This window comes from Microtus oregoni, unplaced genomic scaffold (genome assembly GCF_018167655.1).
Source record: "Microtus oregoni isolate MIOR12 unplaced genomic scaffold, Mior012 000000F_ref0000247, whole genome shotgun sequence".
Taxonomy (NCBI): Eukaryota; Metazoa; Chordata; class Mammalia; order Rodentia; family Cricetidae; genus Microtus; species Microtus oregoni.
In genome coordinates this window covers 52,574,096-52,600,989 of record NW_024543059.1, presented here as the reverse complement: position 1 = coordinate 52,600,989, position 26,894 = coordinate 52,574,096, and the positions used below count along the sequence as shown (strand labels likewise).

Below are 26,894 nucleotides of genomic sequence, written 5' to 3'. Positions count from 1 at the left end.
GTGTCTTTTAGACATAAAACAAAGATAAGCCAGCCTGCAATTCACAATCCAGAGAGCCTAGATAACAAAAAGGACATTAAGAGAGACATACATGGATCTAATCAGCAAAGGAAGTAGAAAAAGACAAGATCTCCTGAAAATTGGGAGCACAGGGATCATGGGAGAGGGTAAAGGGGGGGAGATGAAGGGAGGGGAGTGGAGAAAAATATATACCTCAATAAAAACAATTAAAAAATATCTAAAAAGATATTTTAAGGTTAGTTCTAAAAGTTATGATAGAAAGTGATTTAGGTACAAAATTTTATACTCACCAAAATAGGATTGATAGTAGAGTACTTTCTCGGAAATTGCCAAATTCAAATGATCTGGATATTGTTAAAGTTTTGCTTTCTTGATAATTATTCTTACTTGTATATAGTTTTACTGTGCTAGAATTAAAACCTTTTCATTTTATTTAGACAAACGGGGGGTGGGGGATGTTGTGGGATATTTGACCACACTATGTGAAGATGTGTCTCTGTCTTTTCTTGATTGCCTAAGGTACCCTCTGATTGGTTTAATGAAGAGATGAATGGCCAATAGCTGGGCAGGAAAGGGTAGGATGGAGTCTGTGGGAGAGAGGGGAAGCCAGGGGAAGAATCGAAGAGTCGGGATTAACCAGAACAGGAGGAAGTCAGATGTATGGTATTGAGGAGAGGTAAGGAGCCACGTGGCAGAACATGAATTAATATAAACCAGTTAATTTAAATGTTAAGAGCTAGTTGGGAAGAAGACAGAGGTAAAGCTTTCATACTTAAGAAGAAGTCTCCATGTCATTATTCAGGATCTGGTTGTCTAAAGAAGGAGCCACTTGAAATATTTCTTTTGTTGAACCCATGGCATAAATTTTGGTGCATTTGCGCACCAGCTGTAACAAGAGAGAAAAATGTCACTAAAGTTCTGATTTTCTTCCTCTTTATCCACAAGAAAGCTTTTGCTAACAGCTCTTCTTTGGACTAGATTTTAGGTATTTAGAAGTTCAACCGATAACCAATTATATAGATTTCTTCTTAAAATTTAATGAAATTGATTTTAGGAATGTGCAATTAGAAAAATTAGAAGTTATGACTTTGTCAGTAAGGCAGCATATTGGTATTTTTGCATTTACACCACTATAAAACATAAACATATTTTTATATTTTCTCGAGATTTAGGTTTTATTACAACTACTTTGAAACCCTTCTGAAAACAGTGTATTTGTGGCTGAATTTACTTTCGCAAACCCCAAGGCGACAAGCAATAGGAAGAAAACCAATCATGTAAAACTTCATTGAGCTGTACAGCAAATGACATGAAAGTTGATTTCAACAGAGCTGTTTTCAAAAATTTTGACTCAAGATTTAAATGCTTTAATTCTTTGCCGGGCAAAGGAATGGTAAACTAAAACAAACCAAAACCACCCAAACACTCTACCGAAGAGTGGATGCTATTGAATTAAAAGAGTTATGTACACTGACTCATTCACAGGCTGTTTGTTGCAGTCAAGAATTTGAAAGCTCTGAAGGAGTCTGGAGAGTTAATAAGTAGATCAGAAACACAGTGTGTGAAAACGCCTGAAGAGCAGGGACGCTGGGCTGTGTTCCAGTGGATGGTCCCACACCATGCACACGTGGGCAGCACAAACTGGACTTAGTGGGATACTATTCTTTCTAAAGACATAAGCTTATATTGCTTCAGAACTGCACTAGAGCACAGCTGAAGGGTAATCACAGCACAGATGGCCAAGAAGACATCAGCAGAGGAACAGCAGCAGACTACTGCAATTGGAAAGGTGGTTTGAATGGTCAAATTCATGTTGGATGACATAGACATCCTCGCACCCAGAGTCTTCAAAATCATAATCCACTGACCCAAACAGCCCGGAAGGAAGCACTGTTAGACACTGCATATGCAGGCTGCCTTCTGACCGACAGCTTCAGACATGGGTGTCAATGCGGCAGGACAAGGAGATGGTGCTGGTGCTAGTTATTTCTCTTAAGTTTTCTCTCTTGGCTCTAATTTTTCAAATATCAATGCAGTGAGGAATCTGAAGATTTCTAGTATTCCTTTATGCTAAATTCTGCTCTGGCACAAAATGGTAGTCAGCCAAACTACAGCCAAATTGGCAACTCTGAGCCATGTGCTAAGTTTGATCTATTTTTGATCATGTAGATAAAAGATAACATTGCCAGAAGCAGATCTGGTGTTTTTCAACCAAACTGTAGTAACTCGTCTTTATTACAGAGAAGCATGAAATCAGAAATTTTCATGTACATAGACCCAGGTGAGGAACAACAGTATGGTTCCTAGTTTAGCTGTCATGTTGATCAGCAGGAAGAAGAAGTGTTAACTGGTCAAGGTTCTGAGAATAAAAGAATGAGTGCTCAAGTCGAAGTCTAAATGGCATATTTAATCCAACCCCTTCCCACCAAGGTCCAGGCAGCATCGTGTAAGGGGCAGCAGGAGCAGAGGGATGGGGAAGAAATGCCATCTTCTGGTCCTGAAATGGCTGTTGCTGTCATGAGTTCACAGCGTTTGGGATTTCCTGCACAAGATCAAGCCAGACAAAAATCAGCAGAGGAGGTAGATAGTCTCCAGGAACCATACCTTTCCAGGGAGCAATTTAAAGTTGCTATCTTCTAGAGGAGGGAAAATTGTTCTTTTGGGAGGATGTGACTACTGATAGATGTACAATGTCCCAGTGGATGGCCCCACGTTCCTCTATACGTGGGGAGCACTCACTGGACTTAATAGGTTATTCAAACAAAGGACACATGAAATTGGGAGGGACACAGGTTGAGGGATGAAGGATAGTTATGATTTAGTTTGTAGTGCACATGTAAAACATTCTCAAGAATAGAGGAAAATCTAAACTGCAGCCTGACCAATACCTTTGAAGTCACAGTGGCTGGTGCTTGGGGACAGGTGTTTATCAATAAATATGAATTGATTTCTTAGTGCTTTAGCAGACGCTGTCCTTGACTCTAAAATGCAGAAATGTATTGATTATATTGCTATATTATGTTATTTGTTCCTTTCTGTATATATGCACAGAGAAATGATAAAATTCTATGTCCAAATGTACCTGCAAGAGATCCATAATAAGTACAAAAATTTCAAGTAATGAAAGGATCAATGGTCTTCTTTATTTATGATTTTTTTCTTAGAACATGAAATTATGAATTATCCTTGACAGAACTTTCAGTAAAATTAGTATGATCATTTAATAGCATTCAACAACCATTGAAATCTCTGTAAGCAAATCAATAATTATCAAACAATATCACACATATTTTGCCCCCGGAAACCTCAAAAAAAAGAAATACAAATTCATTTAAATATAATAGAGGGTTTTAACAGATCTAGTTTATCACCTATTTATGAAAATTCATATATAAATAAAATTGTCACAGCAGTTAGTAGTTTTCTTAAGGTAAGGTAAACACAAGTATGACAAGTCTTACTCCTATTCAACCTCAACCTAAAGATATTTCACACATGTGTTTATTTTAAAACAGGTGCACATAACCTGGAATTCCACCAGTTTCATTTTCCTGAAATTGCTTATGATATAGGTATTAATCACAGATTCCCTATTCTAATTTGCTCCGCTGAGCCAATTGTTTCTTCTCAGCATCACTATCAGTGTGCACAGAAAACTATGTAAAGCACAATATCCCTTGTCAAGCCAAGAGAACTTTGGAAGGGTTAGGAATGGATTAATTAAGTAATGTTCATGGTGAAGTGAGCAAGGCTCTCAACTATTCTTACAACCTCTGAGCAAACAACTGAGTTATGTCTGCATATATTTTTTCAATGCAATGGAACAGTTTGAGAACGGCCCTTCTAGTCTCTATGGGCACTGTATGTGGTGCACACACATACACGCAGGTAACAGACTAGTGCACATAACAGAAAAACAAAACAAAAACTCAAAAGGAGAAATAACAAAAAAGGACAATAGTCTTTAAAACTTTAACAGGGTGTTTTTGTTAGGTACAGTCTCATTGTGACAAATAACAGTCATCAATGTCACCTAGAGCTTCATTGGTCCACATTTCCAAAGACAGAAAAAGTCTAAAACTGTTTAGGAAATCATCCTCTAAAACAGGAGTCTTTATAATGTGAGTGAAACAGTATCCCACAAACTGATCTTTACCAAAAATAAAGCTATAATAGTGTAAAACATAAAATTTATTTAAATATATAAAACAGCATCACTTTCCTGAATTCTGAAATGTTTTTCAAACAGAAGTGGCTATCAAAACCTTTGTCAATAATTCTTCAGCAGTTATAGTAATATCAATTATGTTGCTTTACTGAAACATGGCAAAATCAGGGAAGGAAAAAGGAAGGAAGGAAGGAAGGAAGGAAGGAAGGAAGGAAGGTTGGTTAGAGGTCTATAGAAAATGCCTGCATTTGCAATCCTGTTCACAGGAAAAATACATCATATTTAAGATTTCCCCGAATCAGACTGTCTTTTATTTGCACTAATTTCTAGAAAGATTTGCTCCCTGTAAGCCAGCATGTCCCGTACATCTTTGCAGAGCAGCATTTCCTGGATGGACAGCAGCTTGAAGCTGCGCAGGTTGAATGGCAAGCGGCTCTGTACAGCACGTAACATCCCGATGGATGCGGCAACTGATTCACTCAGAGAGGAGCAGACAGGGAAGATCCGAGCAGTCCACAGGCTCAGGTGTGTCTGACTTCCGGAAAAGAGTTCCTCTGTAGCGTCAAGGTTCCAAATACCTAAGCAGGACATAAAGCAGACTCCAAAGAACTGAAGAGTCTTTATATCTGATATGGTTTTAACACTTTTTTTCAAGTTGTCTTGCATGCCAAACACCATGGTTGAATACTCTACGTGTCCACTCATCTCCACACTTAAAGAACAAAGGAAAGAATATGGCGGCAGGACAGTGTTTGCTATGACAGAGCCGCTAATAATGCAGTTTTCCCCGATGGAAACCTCAGGTCCCAGCCTGGAATACTCTACAACTGACCCAGGGGCCACATGGCATCCTGAGTCCAGTACACTGTGAATGACACAGGGTGTCTCATGGGAGCATTCAGGGACATTTGAAACGACACTGAAAGCTAAGGATTGCAAGCCCAGCTCTGACCTTAATGTACTATCAGAAGTGAAATGAAGCAGATATTCTTCCGTTGTTCCAATGTGATAAAATTTGGAGTTATTAAGAACAACAACATTCAGTGGTGTTCCCTTGAGGAGGTGGAATATTTTCTGCCTCATGTCCAACAACTGGGACTCTTCTTTAGTGACATGTGCCGTGTTCCTGGTGTACTCTGCAGTCGCTCCCGGTCCCAGTGCCTGCAGGAAGTCACCATAGGCATCTATCTCACACTTGAGTGGGCCTACACTTTCATAAAAATCAAGTAGCTTTTTGGCTGATTCATGATCCATGTAAAATAGGCTATCTGTGTAGACATACTCAGAGTGCAATGGAAGACAGGCAGTGTCGCCCCCAGCCAAGTCCTGTTGACCAACGCTTCCTTGTCTATGCACAGCGTTAAAGTTGTACATGTCTTCAATGCTGGGTTTATGGAGGAAACGGTGACACTGTCTGTACTCGAGATCACCATGTTGTGAGAAACTGGCAGAGTCCAAGACAAATACTCCATGTGTGGTGCCAACAGCCAGACTAGATGGATGGGCAAAGGCAGTAAAGCCAGGCCTGTCAAACGTAATGGACTCTGAGTCCCCAATACTGTACAGCTCAATATCATCGGCACAGGTGACCAAAACTCCAGGCTTCATGTGTGCGGGAAAATCCATGTACATGGCTAGTTTCAGCTCTAACATCTGATAAACGGGCTCACCAACCGGCAAAGCTGTGAAGATTTTTCCTAAAGCACTTGCATTGGGAAGACGTTGACTGTAACCACCTATAAAAATTGTAAAGGATTTAAAAATATGTTAAGAGATTTTCAAAATCTGGTGGCACCAGTTATAGCATAAAATACATCTGAAGATATCTAATACTAAGTATCGAATCAAAATTAGGATAGAATTGGGAAATCTAGACTTTAAAGCCATCAAAGAGTGTTTTTCATAAGGCAATTTGATGTAATGCAATTCTAGAGACTCTAGGTCAGGACACACAGAACCTGGCTAGTGAGTATTCTCAATCAACTGCATAATAACAAAAGGACCGCTTTTAAAACTTGGTCTTCCGTGAACATTTCTAACAACACGTTCCAACCATGGTTAACGTCACGTGCTAGGGATGTACTAGAAAAAGCTGTAAAAAACTAGCGCAGTTTAACAGTTGCAGAACGTACTTCTCTCATTAAACACCCACTTCAGGACGGATTGCCTTCAACTCACGAGACACAGAAAGTAAATAGAAACTGACTTAAGGACAATTTATTTAATTTATCTGCTATCGGTAGAAACTTCTGCCTGCATTTTTGACTGATTATTGATAGTCAAATGCTACAATATTTAGCAGTTCTAAATACAGAAGAAAATGACAAAATACAGAATTATTACATAAATATATACATGAAAAATGCATAGAACATTTCAAAAGAGAAAAAACAGAATACAGAAATAAACAACAGAAGTTTCCAAGCACCAAATGTTTTATATATGTATTGAATTAAAAAAACCTACCAACAAATCTGATAACATTCTTCTGTTTATTCTCTTTTGAAATGTTCTATGCAGTCTCTTTAATAACAACCCCCCCCTCAAGACTCCTGAGAAATGTCCATATTTTCAGGAGTTTTGTGAAACAATTCTCTATTTGCAAACCAAAAATGAAATGATAAAATATCCATAAAAGATGATGAACATAATCTACAATGCTAAGAAAATGTTTTGTGAAGATCAATATACTTACACATTGAAAACAGAAAACAAGAAACCCAAATGCCATGGACATTTATTTCCAAAGCAAAATACCACCACTGAATTTTCAAACAAAATAAAATATAGGGGAAATCATTTACAAGGAGATAAAGGCCCTAAGGTGTCAGAGGCAGGAAACTCAAGGGCAAATGTAAATGAATAAGCAGTCAGTTACCAGAGTGAATCAGCAGGACTGTGAGAGACTTCCACTTATCTCCATAGAGACTTTCCAGACACTGAAGAGCACAGAATGTTGATCCTCCATTTCCTTAAAAACAATTCAAAAGGATAATTTGCCTCACAGAAAACTATGAAAATTTTGTTATGATGCTATATTTAATGTTATAATTTTGAAGATGTGAATATCTTCAAAATTGTCAATATGAGGTAGACAGACTGAGAAGGCACTGGCAGTAGAATAGATAAATCACAGCAAATAACCAAACAAACAGCTAATCAAGGAAGATAGCAGCTAATAATCTCAACAATAGTAATGAAAGAATTGATACATTACATAATCTATGACCCTAGACCATGAACTCATATGCAGTTGCCAACCAGGAAACTTGCTCAGTGATGTCTTCCAAATGACACAACTCAACACGCAAGCTGGATTTTCAAAATTTAATGTTTTTAAAAACGTTAAAGAACTTGCTTTGTATAAAATATTTTAAATGATGCTAATGCACTGTCTCTCCAACTCTTCTCTACAGAAGGGACATCAGACAAGTGCTGGCCAACAGTGGCCATCAGAATAATCCCAGGGTCATAGACATGCATTCTCCTCCTGGCACCAAGAGGGTTTTGCTTTTTTTTAATCATATGAACCACAATTTTAGAAATAAATTTTATAAAACTCAAACTACTTTCAAGGGAAACACAGCAAATAAATTTCAAAGCACTTTAAGCAATAACTACAAGAAAGTAGAAGAAATGATTTGAAATTCCCTCTGTACAGAATCAAAGGTAAACTATAATTTATTTATTTGCAATGATGACATAGTTTGAATTAAATGGGGTTTAAGTACATAGTCTATGTTACTTTAAGTGACTGGACGCTGTCTGTTTGTATTCCATATTTTGGTTTAAAGAAACCAAATATATACATAAAATTCCCCATTTGTTTTCTTCATGTAAATGTCTGAAGAAACTACTGGATTGGGAAAGTCCTTGTGAGAACTTCCAATGAGGTCTATTGTAATTATATTGAAGCAAAAAAAAAATCTTTTAACTAATTTTCTGTATGAGTTTCTCTTCAAGTCTCAGTGACTAAGAATCTTTGCTCTGATATTCACCTTGTTAAGAGGAGATAGTTTAGACTCAGATTTTAAAGTCTGTAAAGGCTGTGTATGGAGATAAACAGTTTATAAACTATAAAGCTCAGAAAACTATGCAATTACTATCTTGCTCAGAATCTGTTATAACAATGACCATAAAGTATATACCAATTTTGGTTCCTGCAGGATCAGTGAAAACATGATACTGAACTCCAAGGGGCAATTCCTTCCTCTTCAGCTTCTCAGACAGCTGTTGCTTGTAAGCAAGTTCCTGCTTTTCATCAGCTGCTGTTAGGGCAACTACATCCCAGAATTTCCCAGGTGCCACTGGTTTGCCTATTGGAAAAATAGCAAGATTTTTTTTTATATTATTAGAATTTTCTATTGTAAGCTTGCCTATTTCAAAAGAGGGGAGGACAAATGAATAATCATTACCAGCTTCCTAAATAAGATGATACAAAAACCAACCAAACAATAATAAAGAAAATAGAATAATCTTTAGCCTCAGTATATAGGAAGTTTCATGAATCAGAGTCCTTAATGTTCCCTGGCTGCGAAATATTAACTGTACACTCCTTCCTTATTTCTGATTAGAAATGTGGATTTTTTTTGTTTTTGTTGCTGTTTATAACTTTTTCTTTCTTCTTTTTCTTTAAATTTTTTGGGGGTTCCTGGGGACAAAAGACAGCGCTCTATGCATGTCAGGGAAATACCCATCACTGAGCTACATTCCCAGACTCCTCTTTATTAACTTTTGAGGGTGTCTTACTAATTGACAGCCTGGCTCTGAATGCTTCCTATAACCCAGTCAGACCTTGAACTCTGACCCTGCTGACTCAGCCTCCCAAGTAGATAGCAGTCTTGCAGCTCCAGGCTCAGCTCTTATTATTTTTATTAACTTACGATGAACAACTACACTTACACAGGCCATCAGAAAACCACTCAGAACTTAGGATCAAATTCCTTCTTCTCTCTTCCTGCTAACAACCATTAGATTACTCTACGAAAGCTAGTCACCAGTGTGTGCCTGTTCTCTCATTTGGCCACTCTCTCCCCCCTGAGGCTGATTACCAAGGTACAGCTGTCAAAGTGTTGAAGTCCAGCAATCATAAGCTCCCTTTTGGCTTCCCTAATTAACACCAAAATCAAAATTAAACACCTCGTTCTAACACTGGGTTACCTCTTTGACCATTAGAAACTGCCATTGGTGTATGGGCCATGCCTGTCTCCTCTCTCTTCTAAGAGGTCCCTTGTCCTCTACCTTCAATCTTTGTCTCTTATTCCCTGCTGTTTGTCCCTCTGGGACAAATACATCTAGGTGCTGAGAACATGGTCTTAAGTTGTCTTGTGGAAGATACCTGACCTTTCATTTAACAAGTTAAAAAAGAAAGGAGGGGGCAGAGAGAAGGAAAGGGACAGAGGAATTGAGGAAAAGAGGGAGGGATTCGTTAGCTTGGATTTAATAATTTCCAAACATCATGATATCCAAATATAAATCCCTATATTTTAGACAGTTACAAATACCAATTTTATCAGACAGCTGTTCTGAGAAGCGCAAGCACCCATCTGTTTTTCCTCTAAAGGGCAAACTTAAACTTGGAATTTTTAAAATCATAATTGCCTTCAGACTGGAGTTTAAATAGGAATAGGCTGGTGAGCTATACAGGGGACGGGGGGAAAAGTGAAAAAACTAGGCAAAAACACTACTTCAGATTCTAAGCAAACTGACTTCTAACCAATGAGATAAGCGGTTTTCACATGTTACATGTGTGTTCCATGCACAGCCTCACAAGCCACGTTAATAATTCTCTGGCTGCTCCATGCACGCACAGAGCTGCAGAGGGAAAAGCGGAAGGCTGGCAGGACGGGCGGACAGGAAGGAGCAGAGGACAGGAAGCGGCGAGGGGGTCCGTGGGAAGAAGGCGCCCCTCGGAGCACGGGGCCAGAGAACTCCGTTCCGCCAGGGTACCTCTCATCTCCGAAAAGAGCCGCATTTTCCGCAGGGTGGCTTCGCGGAGAGACGCCATGGCCCGACTTCCGGGAACCCACACAGTGCGCGTGCGCGCTCCGAAGACCACGTCCCGCCCTGGCCGTACGGGCACGCTCCCAAGACCACGCCCCCCTTTTCCCTGGCCGTGCGCGCGCTCCGAAGACCACGCCCCGCCCTGGCCGCGTGGCGACGTCACCGCGCCCCTGGAACCTCCCACAGACGGGGAGAGCTAGGATGGCCTGAGCGTGCGTGAGCGGCGTTGCCTGGGCAACGCAGGTGGTGCCCTTGGGCTCCTAGATGCGCCGGGCTGCCCGGGGCCTGCTCCGTCGGTTCCCTCCTCGCCAAGTCTGACAGCCCGCGGCCCGCCATCGGGCCGCCGAGGACAGTGGAACCATCCCCCAGATGCCGAGGTGACCTGCTCGCACAGAGCTGCCATTCCGGGAGGCCGAACCTCGGGCTCGCCCGCGCCCCGCCTCCGCCCACCTCTCTCTCAGGCAGTCCTCTTGAACCCGCGCCTTCTGTCAGCATCAGGCGCTCAGTTGTCTTCACTAGCTTCTAAGTCTATGGAAGGCATAGATGAGGACACTCAATGGGGCCCGATATTGGGGAGTCAGACTTGTTGAACACGCTTTCCTTGGACGGTAACATGTATTTCTCTTGTCGAATGCCTAGTTTATAACGAGTTCTACAGGCTAATCTCCCCATTCTGACACACAGCATCTAGTAACAACATTTAAGGACAGCTTTTCAGTATCAAACCCAGAAATTCTATCATCCTCTGCTATTTGGCTTGAGAAGTTTCCCTTCATTAAAGTCTTGCTCAGAATTCTGCAAAGCAATTTCCTTTGAACTTAACTAATTTTCTAAGTAAGCTTAGTTTTTTTTTTTGTTTTTTTTTCCCCTTTTATTTAATGCCTTGACTTTAGCCTTTAATTCTGTATTTGAAGGCGGGACATTTGTGGGGAAAGATGACTACTTCACAGTACATTCTTTTTGAAGGAAACTTAGAAACTCTTGAAAGCTAAAGGGTCTGAGAGTAACAGCAATAGAAGTCAGATTTGTGATTCTGACTCTTGAGTGAATCGGAGTAAAGGTATCGGTGCGTTGGGTGAGAATACAAGCAGACAGCCTTATTTGGAGGCTACCGAAGTGCCAACAGGAAAGATTTAGTGGAAATTTAAAAGATTATCATGGGGAATGGTGAGAAATTGCCTAGATGCTAGAAACATTCCACAGGCAAAACCAACATCTGTCCCTAGATGGAGGATTAATGAGATGAGGAAAGCCATATATGGGGAAGCATAGAAAAGTTGTAAGAGGGTTCCTTTAATTTAATATTGGATATGTAGACGAAACATGTATGCCTATATAGTAGAAATTACTCGTGTGTCTGTGTGCATTATGTGTGTAGCTCTGGAGATCAAGACAGGTCTGGCTAAAAAATTTTGTGAGTTCTCAGAATACTGATGGAGTGTTTTTCTTTTCTTTCTTTGTTTTTCAGCTGTGGAACTCTTTTCAGAGCCAAACAGAATATTAAAGGTCAAAAGGCCTACATATTAAAGTACAACACATTATAAGTTGAAAACAAATAGTCTTAATAGTTCGCGTAGCAATTGCTCTGGAGACACCATGACCATAGCAATGCTTATAAAGGAAACATTTAATTGGGACTGACTTACAGTTCAGAGGTTTAGTTCGTTATCATGGCAGGAAGCATGGTGGCACACAGGGAGACATGGTTCTAGAGAAGGAGCTGTGTTCAAAATTTTGATCCACAGGCAGCAGGAAGAGATGCCTCACTGGGTGTGGCTAGAACATCTGAGACCTTAATCCTACCCCCAGAAACACACTTACTCCAAGAAGGCCACACCTCCTAACAGTGCCACTGCTTATAAGCATATGGGGGGCATTTTCTTTCAAACCACTACAGTAACCAAATTAAAAATATCATATAGGCATCATGCCCACCTCCCTCTCCATGCTGGACTTCTCTCTGTCCTGAGCTCCAGCAGAGCTTGTGCAGCTTGCACAGCCTGGCACAGCTGCCCTGTTGCATCTGGCTCTCACCTCTTTCTACTTCCCTTCCACGGTGATCCCTCAGCCTTGGGAGGAAATGGGGTAATGGAGATTATCAATAGAAGACTGACAGTAGTAGCTTCTCCAGTAGAGCCCTGTGACCTGTCTGACCACAGATTCTTGGTGTCAGGTATGAGCTCCATCTAGGAAGGTGACTTAAATCTTGAAATTCAAATCAGAAAGTTGTTGATTTCCCCCGTGAAATTCTTTTCACTATTGCACCAGTAGGTGCATTTTCTAGCTCCGTTGTTAAAACTTGTACAAGTCCCACCCCTAGCAGAGTAGCTATGGATAATTCATAGCTGCGGGAAGAGGGTCAGCCAGTTTTCCTTAAGGCTGTGGCTTTGATATGTCAACCATGTTCAGTTGATGACCCCCCCCCACACACACACAATGAACTTCAAGAAAAAAAGAGAGATAAATCTGTTTTAATAACTATATGACGTTGTCTGAAATGCATTTTGAAATAAAAGATGGAATAATCAGTATGGTAAATAACTTTAAATAAAAGCTTTATATACAGTGATAGGAATATATAAAATTACACAGTCTATATATGCATTATTTGTTTACTGATACAGTGAAGCATAAAGTCACTTTGGATAGAAAGATAGAGCCTTGATGTTGTATGTGGATGGATGATGTTTGTATAAAGCATCTTTAGAAGATATGAGTTTACAGGTTGAAAGAAAGAAAATTAAGAAAATGGCCAGTGTAGTGACGGTCTTGGAGCAAACATTGTAAAACACATGAGTGATGAAAGACTGACATCAAAACAATGCAAGGTACTCACTCAATAGGAAGATAACAGCCAACAAAAACTGGACAGAGGAGCTGAAAATTCCTCATCAAAGGACACACTCAGGTGGCAGACAAGCACAGAGAAAGATGTTCAGCATCATCTATCTGTGGGAATTGTAAACTCTAAAAGTGAGGTACCTCTGTGTAGCCATCAGACTGGCTTTGATACCGATACACCAAATACTAATAAGAATGTGGAGGATTAATTTCTCAGCTTGTTGCTGATGGAAACAGCTGATTCCAAAGAGAGCCAGTTCATCACATAAACCATACTATATGATCCAGAAAGTAAACTCGTTGATATTTATCCAAATGAATTGAAATGTAATGTGTACATGAAAACCTGTGAATGTTTGTATCAACTTCATTTGTAATCTCCCAAGCTTTAAGTCAGCTAAAATCTCTTTAATAGGTGATTGGATTGGTAAAATACACCATATCCATGAAATGTAATGTTTCTGTATACTTTAAAAGTGAGTTATATTAAATGCTGGCCATCAAAAGAGGTATGTGGGAATAGTAGGCAGGTATTTGCCTACTGAGCCACGTTTATAGCCAAAAATGAGTTTCACTGGAAAACGTACCACCATTACTCTGCTAAACGGAAAATATTAGTGACTCATAACAACATCATTATACCATAGGTTAGGGCATCTCTCATCTCTCTTCAGGGAAACTTCTTGGTGCAATAGATGGCAATTAACAGAAACCCACAGCTGGTTAGGTGCAGAGAAAAAGATACTCAGAACAGTACTCAGCTTTAAATGACACCCATCTTAAACCCCCTCCCAAAGCTCAGGGGTCATTGTGAAGATGGGGTGACATCAGGGTGAGAGTCATGGCTGTGGACCATTGTAATGAAACAGTGTTTTATGAACACAGCAGGGCAGTTGCTCTCAGCATAGGAACATACGAACACTCAAACACTCAGCAATTGTGAAAGAATGCCTAAGATCTGTCAAGGACGCCCAGGAACAATTCCAGCACTGGTAAGGGAAGTGGGGGAGGGTCCCTGCTCTAGCTAAAGAGCTATTTATTGGTAATTGGTATTTCTGGGAAACACTTTTCTCTAAGCGTGCACCCTCTGTGGGCTGACCACATGCTAGTGGAAGGCGACACAAGGGCAAGTATATATGGGCAGCACAACTGCCCGTGATGAGTGAAAATAAAACAGGTACAAAGTTGGGTTGGTAGGGAAGGGGACGTCCATCAGGGAGGTATTGGGGGAGGGGGTTAATGGGATCAAAATAGAAAATTCTCACAGGGCTGATAAAAAAAGAAAAAATATCAAGAGTGCTTAAAAATGCACACTATTAAGTCAAAGGGGAATCTAATTGGATGTATTTAATATACCCTTAACTTTTTTTTATTAATTTTTTTTATTGAGAAAAGGAAAAAAAAGTATACGCCTCCTCCCAACCTCCCATTTCCCTCCCCCTCCTCCCACCCTTCTCCCCCTCCCCCCAAACTCCTCTCCCTCTCCCTCTCCAGTCCAAAGAGCAGTCAGGGTTCCCTGCCTGTGGAAAGTCCGCCCCCCTCCGTCCTAGGTCCGCCCCCCCTCCGTCCATGTCTAGGAAGGTGAACATCCAAACTGGCTAGGCTCCCACAAAGCCAGTACATGAAGTAGGATCAAAATCCCGTGCCATTGTCCCTGGCTTCTCATCAGTCCTCATTGTTCACCATGTTCAGAAAGTCCGGTTTTATCCCATGCTTTTTCAGTCACAGTCCAGCTGGCCTTGGTGAGCTCCCATTAGATCAGCCCCATATACCCTTAACTTCTTATAATGACAAATTTATGTCATATATACAGTTTTGCTATATTTTTCATACACATATAATTATGACAGATATAAAGGTATGGAAACAGTTTAAAAATCTAGGTTGTTGGGAGCTTGACAGCAAGTGGATGAAAGGTTAAGGACACTGTAGATATCAGTACAGTAATACCCATATGATACACTAATAACTAATGCTATTGCATAGTGATTGACAAGTGTGGACCCTGTTGTAAGATAAGTACTTTAGTTGTAACCGGCAGATCCTGATTCTTCACTAAAACAAATCCACACTATTTCATGATGCCAAGAAAGGAGCACTTGATGTGGCAAGTCATGATGGGGAGGCTATACTTCTCAATGTTTCTGTTGGCCTAAAGCAGAAAAAAAATATCTGCCACCAGAGGGGTGGAACAGACACTCTCTTTAGGGCAGAGTATTCTAAAGTCTCTTACACCTGCAGTTATCGAACCATGTTATTAGGTACTGTCTCCTGCAAGAGGAAGCTTCTCTGATGAGGGTTGAGTGAGACACTGATTTGTGAGGATAGCAATGTGCCATTAAGAGTTGTTTTCTTTTTCTCTTTTATTTTTTTGTTTTGTTTTCTGAGACAGGGTTTCTCTGTAGCTTTGGAGCCTGTCCTGGAACTAGCTCTGTAGACCAGGCTGTCCTCGAACTCACAGAGATCCATCTGCCTATGCTTCCTGAGTACTGGAATTAAAGGTGTGTTCTACCACCGCCCGGCTCATGAGTCCTTTTCCTGCTGTGTTTATTTATCAGAGTAGTAGTAGTAGCTTTTCCTCTAGGGCCCAGGGCCTACATAGTCTCTTGTTCTTTGCTTTCATAACAGTGTCAGGCATGGGTTCTACCTAATAGAGGGGGCCTTAAGTAAAAATTTTAAAGTAGTTGGTTACTACCATATGATTTGAGACACTGTTGAGCCAGGGGGTATATCTTGTAGGAAGGCCACAATTGCAGCTCCCAGGGTTCACAGCTGGGTGTGATTGCTAACTTTACTCCTTGGGCGGCATGTATAGTGCCTTCCAGCACTGTGGGAGTTTGAATGACAATGGTTCCCGTAGGCTCATAGATTTGAATAATTGGTCCCAAGATAGTGGAACATTTGGAAAAACTGGGAGATGTGACCTTGTTGGAGGATGTCAGTCATCTGGAGTGGGTTTTCACACATCATTTCTCAGTGTGCCTCCCACTACAGATCAGGATAGAGGTTCTCAGCCATCCATTCTGCCATCAGAATCTACTGTCATACAGACTATCACTGAAGACATAAGCCCAGTTAAACACTTGTAGGAATAGTTGACCACACAAAAAAGATTTCATGTTTTCTGTTTGTTTTGTGTATGTACATGTGCTTTGCTTTCTTTTTGTATGTGCCTGTGTGTGTGTGTGTGTTTATGCTTGTATGTGTGTGTGTGTGTGTGTGTTTATGCTTGTATGTGTGTGTGTGTGTTTTAGAGAGAAGATGAAGTTGAGGAGAGGGGTTTTGGAGGAGTTGGGAAAGGGGAAAGATATGATGAAATTATACTGTATGAAAATATTTAAAAAACACATGATGATCATAATAAAAATAGCACACTTATTATATGACTCTCACTCTACAATTCTTTGTGGAACAGTTATTGGTTCCAAGTGAAAGAATCTAATTTTCTGCTTTGAGACATGTTATGCTGGTTTGTCAGGTACATGGTGCTCATAAACCCTTGTCATCTGAACTTTACACTAAAATGGAAAAAATGTGGATCTTTGGAAGAAAAACTAAGGGAGAGGCTTCTATAGTTGTATAATTAAAACAAACAAATAAGGCCCAATATAGATACAGCCTGCATTTTAGAGTCTACAGAACCTACTGCATTATAGTGAATACATCTACTCATCCCAGGTCTGTGGCTTTAAATTTGCAAGGGTGATTCATTTGTAATGTGAGCTAATCTGTCAAAATGTCCATGAATTGTCTGATTAAAAGACCCTAAATCTTTAGCTCTGGGACCCTGATGCACTAGATTAGGATTTCTTGAATCACCTATTTATAAATTATTTTGGTGACTTTAGAGTTTGAGGATTTTAGTGTTAGGTCAGGATATTAAATTATGTAGGTGACTCTAGAGTTTGAGGATTATAGTGTTAGGTTATGATATTATTTTTTGTCTTGATAGCAACTTCATATAAATTTTGCATTTATTTTATCTGGATCATGTAGAATAATTTATCTGCTCTTGGTAGAAACTGGTTCTAATAGGAAGGAGAGTTTATCTTGAAAAAAACCACCAAGTATGTTATTTATGCTTATAGATCTTTCTGTGATGTCTAACTGCCTTCTATGAAATGTGAAATTACCCCACAGTGAGGGCAAGTTCATGGATATGGAAGGTGGCATAAAAAGTTATAGAATAAAGAACTAATAAAATTTTATAGTCAAATGTTTTTATAAGACTGAATCCTGTTTTGCTGATAGACAGAGCATTGAGGACACATAGGACACACACTGTGACGGCTACAATTTAGGAATCGTCAATCTGTGAGGGTGGTTTTCACTATGCACTTCCTATGGCTGTGATCTTTTATCAACTTACTAATACTTGAGAGTACTGTTTATCAATCATTGGCTCTAAACCAGGACAGTGATGTATGCTACATTATGTGGAGTTTATCTGCCTTTGTCTGATGTCTTCCCTAGAGATGATATTGTTGTAAATTGTGTGTTCTCACCTACGTGGAAAGTCAAGTTTGTTGGTGAGGACAGTGGTAATTTTTCAGCATTAGATATTTAAGATATTGTGGAATAGAAGATGCTATAGGGTTTAAATATTTTTATTTTAATTATTCTACCATTTTTATTATCATGATAGATAATATTGTGTTTTCTTTTCAGGTAAATATTTAAAACTTGAAAGTAATTCTTTGTAAATATTTATGTCTTTAAAATTTATGTGTAACTTTGTGTTTGTGTTTTGTATATGTGCATACAGCATTTGCATGTGGGTATCCTTGGTGGTCACCAAGTGAGTATCAGATCCCAGGAGCTAGAATTACAGGCAGTTTGAGCTGCCATGTTGGTGATGGGAATCAAACTCAGGTCTTCTGGAAGAGGAGCAAGTGGTTTGAATTGCTGAGCCAATTCTTTAACCTCTCAGTGTCATTCTTAAATATTTATCTCCATTTTTGTAGATGTTTCATGGGACAATCACAAAAGAGCTCACCAGCCATGAAGAGTGGAGTCACTACAATGAGAATATAATAGAAGATCAGAAGGACTTTGTATTTGTAAAGTACAATGGCCTCCACCTGAAGTCCATGGAAAACCTGCAGTCCTGCATCTCTCTGAGAGTCTGCATATTCTCGAACAACTTCATCACTGACATCCAGCCCCTGCAGAGCTGCGTAAAGCTCATTAAACTTGATCTCCATGGAAACCAGGTAAGCACTAACTGCTTTCATATGTCAGTAAACTTGCCCTGTTAATCTATAACACTCTTCCCAGCCATTGAAAATATAATGAAAAACTTAAAATTATATACAAATAAGGCTCAAATACATAAACTATAACACGTAATAAAAAATTAAATGATATATAAAAATGTACGATATGTTTTGCTTTTTGTATTTTTCAATTATATATGTATCGACTCTCTCTGTATCTATTTCAAATGTGTGTGGCTTCGCACAAAGGCCTGAAGAGGGCGTCCAGGTTTCTGTACCTGAAGTTGCAGGGGTCCTGGGAACTGAATGGGAGTCATTGGAAGTGCAATGACACTCTCAGTTACTGAGCCGTCTTCCTAGGCTGTTTGACTTCCTTTTACATCATTTTTCTTTCAAGGTTTATTTTGTTTTATTTTCATGTATGTTTTTGTATGTATCTCTGTGTGAATGGGGGTGCCCATGGAAGCCAGAGGAGCATGGTGGATGCCTTGGAATTATGGGTAGTTGGGCGTTGTCAGTGAGAGTGGTTCTGGGTCTGCTGGAAGAGCAGGGGAGCTCCTAGCACAGAGCCACCCCTTCAGCACCATATGACTACATCTTCAATGTACAGTGCAGATGAGTCCGCAATTCTGATGTGAGTAACTTTAACTGGAATTGTCCTCAGTACTTTCCACAGAAAGATCCATATCTATATATGCCTGTGAGTATGGCTATACATCTATTATGCTATTGATTCCAGCTTATTTCAAATTCCTGGTGTGTCATGTCTTTGCAGTCATCATTTGGAGAATTGGAAATGTTAGTTTTATTAGGCAATCGACATTTGCAAAATATTGAATTTTAAATGATATTAAATGTTTCACCATTTTTCCTTGCAGACTTTATGAATCATAGATATTTTAAATATTATTTCAGATAAAGACTCTTCCAGATCGAAATTTTTGGGGTGGACTCAAGAACCTAAAACTCCTCTATCTTCATGACAATGGTTTTGCCAAGCTGAAGAACATCTGTGTGTTAGCCGCTTGTGCAAGTCTCATAGGACTGACCATGTTTGATTGCCCGGTGAGTCTTAAGAAAGGCTACAGACATGTTCTTGTCAATAGTATCTGGCCTCTCAAAGCCCTGGACCACCATGTTATATCTGATGAAGAAATCATTCAGAACTGGCATCTTCCGGAGAGATTTAAAACATTCAACCACAGGCTATTCTTTAACCTTTGCCCGGCATTGATAAAGGTAACTCACTCAATGAATGATTCCTTTATGATCAGTTACAGGTATAAAATTTAGCTCTAAATACTATATTTAAATATGTAATCTGTTTAACAGTATTGTTTTGTATCTTTTATGAAATATTCACTACTGAAAACTCAAAGCCCTGAGGTTACACATTGTTGTATAGACTTAAAAAGATAACCATTCTTCATAGCCCTTGAATCTTAGAGTGGCTAAAATTGGGAGGAAGGCTCAACTCTGCAGCTCTTTGAAAGCATTAATTACACAGAGGACAGCGTCTGCATGGATTTGCAGGGAAGTGTTTTCAGATGGGACAGGCACAGCAGTAGACTGCTTTCTCAGGGATGACTAGGTGATTCCAGCACTGTCAAACAGATGAAGACCGTTGTGACACCACAAGGTGATGTGTCCTCGTAAGACCATCACTGCACATGTGGTCTGTCACTGACCAAAAGCATGTGTGTTACATGGCTACACTTATAGATGGAATCCGAGGCAGAATAAGGAATGTATATGAAGAGTGATGGAGCCGGGAGGGCATGTGTGCCCCTACCCTGAGGAGCTGAGCGCAGAGCTGCAAGGCTGTGCTGTAACTGCCTATAGCCCTTACATATTATGAGGAAGAATAAGGTTTCACAATATTAGTTGAATGCATTTGGGGTTCGGTAATTATTTTTTAATAATTAAGATAAAAGTGAGGTCGGTTTTGAGCCCCGTGTCTTAACCTGCACTCTTGAGGCCGGGAATCAGTTAGATTCTGCCCAGTGGTGGTAGTGTGTGTCATGTCTTCAAGGATGAAGGTTCCTTTAAGGAAGTAATGAAAAGTCTGGGGAGTGAGACAGAAGGGGTAACCAAGGATCAGAGTGGAGAGCCTCACCTTCTTAGTACGTGAGCTACCGCCTTAGCCTGGCTGCAAATACAGCCATTCTCCCATGCTGTGTGGTCTATACATGGATAGCCCTGCCAAAGTTCATTAAAGAAAATTTATTAAAAAATATTTTTGAATAAAAGTATTAAAATGATTTTTTTAAAGAAAAGTATTTGCTGGAGAGGACAAATCAGGGGGAAGGGAGGGAAGGGAAAAGAAGGAATTAGCAAAGTAAAAGGTGTGGAAAGTTAGGCTCCTCAGCGTGAATGAATAAGAAGGCCTTGCTGAAAAGCATCTCCTTTGACAAGGGAGGGCTGTTCCTTTGCACAGAAGATGAGCACTGTGAGCATTAAAAGCCAAGCCATTGCCAGATAGGGCAGCACAAAGCTGTGAATTTGAGTCTGTCTCCTTTTCAGGGTCCTCCAACTGGCGTCCTATCACAAGAAGAGTGACAATATTTAATGGTCTATGCTTAACACATAGAATGTGGGAGGAGAAGGAAGGACTCAAACTTCAAAGTTTCTAATACTTTGAACCTTAGTGACTGGCATCAAGGAAAATGCCTACGTGTAAACGTGCAGGAGAAATCTGAAATTGATCCTGTTCCATTCTGCTTTTGTTTTGTGTTTTGATGGGGGAAAGATCAAATATGCCTGGAAATGAAGAGCTAAAATTCAGAGGGAATGTTCTGGGCTTGTGCTGTGAACCAAGTTATCTGCTTGAAGTCATAGTTGAGGCCAAACATGCTCGGGACCATGGAGGGATCAATAAAGACTGAGCTAATGAGAAGCCCTTGAAGCATATTCTCACTTTGTATGTAGGAAGCACTGGAACCAGTGAGGATAAAAGGAAATTGATCTTGGGAGGTGAGAAGAAAAGCAAAGACACAGCAATTACCATCGTGTTGGTAAAAGAAAAATAATTTTTAAAAAGAAAATGTAAAAAGTTTTAATGGGCCCAAGAAAAACACTAAAGTAGTGTTTTGAAAGGCAGGAAGTGTGAAAGAACCGCTCCAGACTGAGAATCTCACAGCCTAGAAGTGCCCGGAGTAAAAGGACAGTGGGCAGTGTGGCTGCCACTATAGTCACTCTAGATTGTGTCCCCAGACATCTACAGAGCATAGGGAAAGCTTTATTTGCAGTAAATAGGACGCAGGGATGAAAACATTTTGAATGAACAGTAAAAAGATTAAAATTTCAGAAATGCGAAGTAGTTTAAAAAGCATTTTGAAGTCAATAATATTTTAGGGAGAGATTCCTAGGGCCTCCCCTTGCTTCTGAATCACTACTTACTGCTAGAGTCCAGGGAAGGGAAATCCCTGTCTTCACTTCTGCACTAAGGGGCCACAAGACTGACTCCAGGGAAGAGTTCTAACCCCATGATCACACAGATGTCTCTGTTGTATGCAATGCAATAAAAAACAAAGCAAACAGCACAAAGTTCTGAATATGTGTAGGTCTTATTGGAAAGAGGGGGCTAATAGAGGATGGAGGAAGATGGGTGTAATAATAAGAATGTATGAAATGGTCAAAGAACAAACTCAATAGTAGCTACAGACTGTTTTGGAGAAAGTCTATGCAGAAGACTGTACTCATGGAGCCAGCCCTGAGCTCTAGGCTCAGAAGCGCTGTGGATGAACTGGGAGATTTGGGGCACAGTGGCATAGGCTTGGCCTTCTCAGTGGACAGTGCTGCTATAGACAGGGTTCTTTAGTCACTAACTGATCATGGAGAGACTTAGCAGAATACACTTAAGAAGGAATACATGTGAGTTTATGGAGACATTTGTTGAGTATTGTTTGAAATATGTATTTTGAAATATAACATTGCTCTTATATAATGAATAAAAAGAAATATGAAAATTAGAAACAATGAACATTATCCATACACTCTCAAGGGTTACCATTTTGTAAAGGAGGAGAGCATGAGTGTGCAGAGTAAGGAGTGTATGCTTTTTACAGTAGAAATAACCCTGTAGTAGTTCAAAGTTTTGTTCTTAACTTAATAAAATAGGTAGTTCTTACTTGCCTTTGATTGTGACCTAAAGTGAATTCTAAACTTGTTTTCTTTTGTTAAAGTATTTAAACTTGAAGGAAAAGTCCATTGTCTTTCGGCAGCTGTTGTTCACTCATCAGCATGAAAAAAATTCAAAGTTAACATAAATTCATAAAGGATGCAGACTCTGCGTATTTTCCATCTTTATGTGGCTTATTATTCTTATATAATTTTATTTGCTGTTTAAAGGGTTTATTTTATTATTTATAAACTAATTTTCTATGACATGTATTTTGTTTTCATTTTTTAAGCCTACATATATATTTTTTTTAAAAACACTACCACCTGTTCAGAATTTTTTTTTCTGTCCGAATCTGTCTTTACTGAGCAACTGCAGCATTCTCTGACCATGTGAGACAAATCTTAAATTGCCATGTCAGCTGTTTCATGGCCCAGCTTAGCAAATGGAGCTGGCTGCTGGCTACACCCTGCAGGAAGCTGCTGATACCCACACCTCTGTTTACTGAGGACTGGACTGCCTGAGAGACAGCAGGACTAAACTGCCACATCTGGCTCGTTGCCCAGAAATTTTCTTAGCTTTCTAAGACTCTGTGTTTGTATATTTGAGCCCCATGTTCGGTGCCATATGTAGACAGACTTTTTGTTGGGGTGCCACTCACCAAAAGCCACATGGAGACTTATTATTAATTTTTAAAGTCCCTCCTATAACTTAGACTTTTCCCACTAGCTCTTATAACTTAAATTAGCCCATTGATATTAATCTACATTTTGCATCATGGCTTCTTATATCTCTTCCATCTTGCATCTTCTGTTTCTTCTCTGTGTCCTCTAGTTTCTTTCTCTACCTGGAAGTTTCACCTGGCCTCTTCCTGCAGAGCTATTGACCAGTCAGCGCTTTGTTAAACCATAAGGTACCTTGGTAAACCAGTCAGATCTTCACAGTGTACAAAAAGATTGTTTCACAACGATTTCCTAGGCATACAGCTTATACCCAGTGAAGAAGATGGAGTCACATCTACCTGAGCCATAGTTTCTGTAACCTGGATCTCTGTATTGGAATTTAGAAGAGTCTTATGGTACTCTGAGCAGTGAGGCTTTTCAGGGAGTCACAAAACTATTCTGCCTTCTAGAGCTCTGGACTTAGGATGGCAGGGACTGATTTAATGACCCCTCAATCCTTTTGTCAGGATTAAGAGTTGATTTCTTGACCAGATTTGGATTTCTTCTGCAACTTTCTGATTTCATTTCTCAAATATAGGATAAGATAGAGATTTTCCTATTTTTCTATTTTATCTTCCTTTGTATGAAATACTATCTTGAAGTCATTTTCCCTTCTTGCAGCAAGAATGTGAATGTATCTTTGCTTGCATTATTCTTTAGACAGATGCCCTAGCTTCTTTCTCTTAAACTCTGTATTCCATAAAGCCCTCAGACATGGTTACACTCCAGATGAATTCTTGGCCAATGTATGAAGATGGTGGTCTAGTTCCTTTCTCCAATACCTTTTCATATTCCATATGAGATGTTGCAATGACCCAATTCCCCACTTTTCTATTAGCAATCAGCTTAAAACAGCATATCTTTAAAAAGCAGGTACTGCCCTTGGTTCAGTTGCAATGAGGCCAGATGAGCTACTATAGGAGAAGAAAGCATAGGAATTACAGTGAGACAGAAGGCATGGAGATTCAGCAGCCAGGTTTGCTTCTTTAATAACATAGGAACTAAGGAGTGTTCCACAAGAATTCCTTCTGAGGCTAATCACAGGAGTCACCTGATCAGCACCATGAGGCCACACCTTCTAAATGTTCTACCACCTCCTATCACTGTGATTCAGGTGAGCAAGCTTCCCAAGGTTATAAACTGCTGTAAGTCTCAGGAAAACCATGTCAAAGGCATATAGCTTGCAGGTTTGGTGAAGTTTAAGTTGGTGTGGTGATGCCCTCCTAGTGCTAAAGAAGATGTCATCACAAGAGAGTAAACATGTCCTAGAGAGCTTGGTTTATACCATTAATTCATTTATTCCATAACAAATGAAAGTTTAAAGCTATTAAAGAGGACAGAGACTCCTTGAAATAATCCCTCTCAGTGGTCCAATATCCCAGTGCCATTAACATATGTTTTGAGGATTGCTTCAAGTCATAGAATTTATTCAGTTGTTTCTTTACATTTTTAAGTACTGGAGGTTAGAAGTTCAACAACTAAACGAGGGGAATTAACAGATAAATACTTAATGTTTGATTCAGGCCTAGTATCTATGGAGCAAACACAACATTTAAAGCTGAACAGCAAAAGCACAATACTAAACAATGACCAAAATCGTCATCCAGTAGGGAGATACAAGTTAACTAGCAGATTTGTTTGTTTGTTTTTGGTTAAGTACAAGTTATGACTAAAATAAAAAAAATAGGAAATACTGTTGCCAAATTCTGATAAGTATACAGAGAATACTCCACAAAGGATTTTGCTAGTTTCTTTTAAACTAATCATGAAATGGCCAAGTGATTCACTAGTTGCTTGTCTCAGAATTTATCTCAGAGAAATAAAGGATTAAATCTTGCAAGCATAAATTCTTCATGAATGTTTTGAGTAGTTTCTCCACAGGTACCCTGCATTAGATTTTTTTTTTTTTTTTGGTTTTTCGAGACAGGGTTTCTCTGTGGCTTTGGAGCCTGTCCTGGAACTAGCTCTGTAGACCAGGCTGGTCTCGAACTCACAGAGATCCGCCTGCCTCTGCTAGATTTTTACCATTATGGCAAAACACCTGAAACAGGGTACTCATGAAATAATGGGGCTATTTAACTCATTCTGGAGCTAAGGGAACTCTGTCATCAACCTCTTAGTGAGTGGGGGAGTACACGAGGAAGGGAAGGTTACACTGAAAATGAAAAGCTGAGAACCTTGGATGAGGGCAGGCTTGGCTTCACAGTGATCGGCTCAAAGCTATCTTGTCCTTTTTGTGGGCAGTGCTGTGATTGAAGACCCCTACTATGGGCAATGCAGTGGTTTGAAGACCCATTTTGTGGGCAGTGCAGTGATTTGAAGGCACCTTCTGTTGGAAGTAAAGTGATTTGAAGACCCCCACTGTGGGCAGTTCAATGCTTAGAAGACCCCTACTGTGGGCAGTTCAATGATTAGAAGACCCCTACTGTGGGCAGTTCAATGATTAGAAGACCCCTACTGTGGGCAGTTCAATGATTAGAAGACGCCTACTGTGGGCAGTTCAATGCTTAGAAGACCCCTACTGTGGACAGTTCAATGATTAGAAGACCCCTACTGTGGGCAGTTCAAAGATTAGAAGACTCCTACTATGGAGCAGTTCAATGATTTAAAGACCCCTTCTGTGGGCAGTGCAGTGATTTGAAGGCCCCTACTATGGGCAGTGCAGTGGTTTGAAGACCTTTTTTGTGGGCAATGCAGTGGTCAGAAGACCCCTACTATGGGCAGTGCTGTGATTTGAAGGCCCCTACTATGGGCAGTGTCGTAGTTTGAAGACCCCTTCTGTGGGCAGTGCAATGATTTGAAGGCCCCTTCTGTTGGAAGTGAAGTGAGTTGAAGACCCCAACTATGGGCAGTTCAATGCTTAGAAGACCCCTACTGTGGGCAGTTCAATGCTTAGAAGACCCCTACTGTGGGCAGTTCAATGCTTAGAAGACCCCTACTATGAACCAGCTCTTAAAATCTTTACTTCTAAATGTCACATTAGGTGTAAAACTTTAAATACATAGACTCTTGAGGGACAAACCCCAATCCCAGCCATAGCAAACATCCAAATGCAAATGGTTCCCATGCCAATATATCCTTACCACGTGATGACATCAGTAAAGATAACTCTGTAACAAGCTATTTATCTGGAAATGCTGTTTAAGCTATCTGTGTAAAAGTATCTCATTAGAAAACAAAATTCTTACTGCCTACCATAGTCCACATTCCCTTAATTTTATACTTTCTTTGTACTCTGTGGCAGTTTTGTTCTGTGCCCTAGTTCTATAGTACAGGTGCCCTCTGGTATCCATGTGTTGACCAAGAGAGTTTTAGAAATACTAATTTATAATTCTACAAAATTCTCTCTTGTAAATGTGAAGAATTCACACATTCTCACCATTTTATATGGTGAGCATACTATTCAAAAGAGAACAGGCCTTTCATAGGAATAAAAAAGGCAAAATAGATATGATGTATTGGCTTTAATTTATTGGAAACAAACACTTATGCTTATATTAGTATATTTTATAGTGTTCAAATATTCCAAGAAATAGTGATCTATGTTAGGGGATTCTGATGAGAAAACTGTCACAGACAGAAAAAGAAGTGGCAAGCCTTACACACCTGATACCCATAGAATGAAATATTTTTATAACACAGAAGCTACAAAGCATAAGAAATGGATTGAAATGATTCCATCTTAGAATTTTATGCAATCAGACTAGCATGTACTTTTGGAATTAGTTTCTGAAGCTTTTCCTATTATCAAAATATTAAGTAGATTCCATCAAAGTCATACGACAAAGACTTATTATTTTCTC

The 26,894-nt window shown here is 39.7% G+C and overlaps 2 protein-coding genes across 2 annotated transcripts in view; one reads left to right on the top strand and one right to left on the bottom strand.

The window, feature by feature from the left end:
• Positions 1-3,142: 3,142 nt before the first annotated feature.
• Positions 3,143-10,236, bottom strand: Fpgt (fucose-1-phosphate guanylyltransferase). The gene is made up of 4 exons (XM_041650403.1): positions 10,139-10,236; positions 8,338-8,505; positions 7,068-7,160; positions 3,143-5,925 (listed from the first exon to the last, which is right to left on the bottom strand). Exons 1-4 carry the CDS (start codon positions 10,194-10,196, stop codon positions 4,472-4,474), a joined length of 1,773 nt encoding a protein of 590 aa, XP_041506337.1. The 5' UTR covers positions 10,197-10,236; the 3' UTR covers positions 3,143-4,471.
• A 7,761-nt stretch (positions 10,237-17,997) lies between these two features.
• Lrriq3 (leucine rich repeats and IQ motif containing 3) overlaps positions 17,998-26,894 on the top strand; it is an 85,218-nt gene continuing 76,321 nt past the window's right edge. The window contains exons 1-2 of the mRNA XM_041656177.1: positions 17,998-18,246; positions 19,165-19,488. Coding sequence (XP_041512111.1) covers positions 17,998-18,246; positions 19,165-19,488 — 573 coding nt within the window. The remainder of the gene's footprint in view (positions 18,247-19,164; positions 19,489-26,894) is intronic.

Bases quoted from the DNA above. Each gene is read 5' to 3' on its own strand.
- Fpgt (XM_041650403.1), bottom strand. From the start codon at position 10,196: ATGGCGTCTCTCCGCGAAGCCACCCTGCGGAAAATGCGGCTCTTTTCG. The intron at 7,161-8,337 runs GTATATACTTTA...ATTGTTTTTAAG, and splicing joins TCCTGCAGGAACCAAAATTG to GAAATGGAGGATCAACATTC. The intron at 5,926-7,067 runs GTAACTGACTGC...CAATTTTTATAG, and splicing joins AGTCCTGCTGATTCACTCTG to GTGGTTACAGTCAACGTCTT.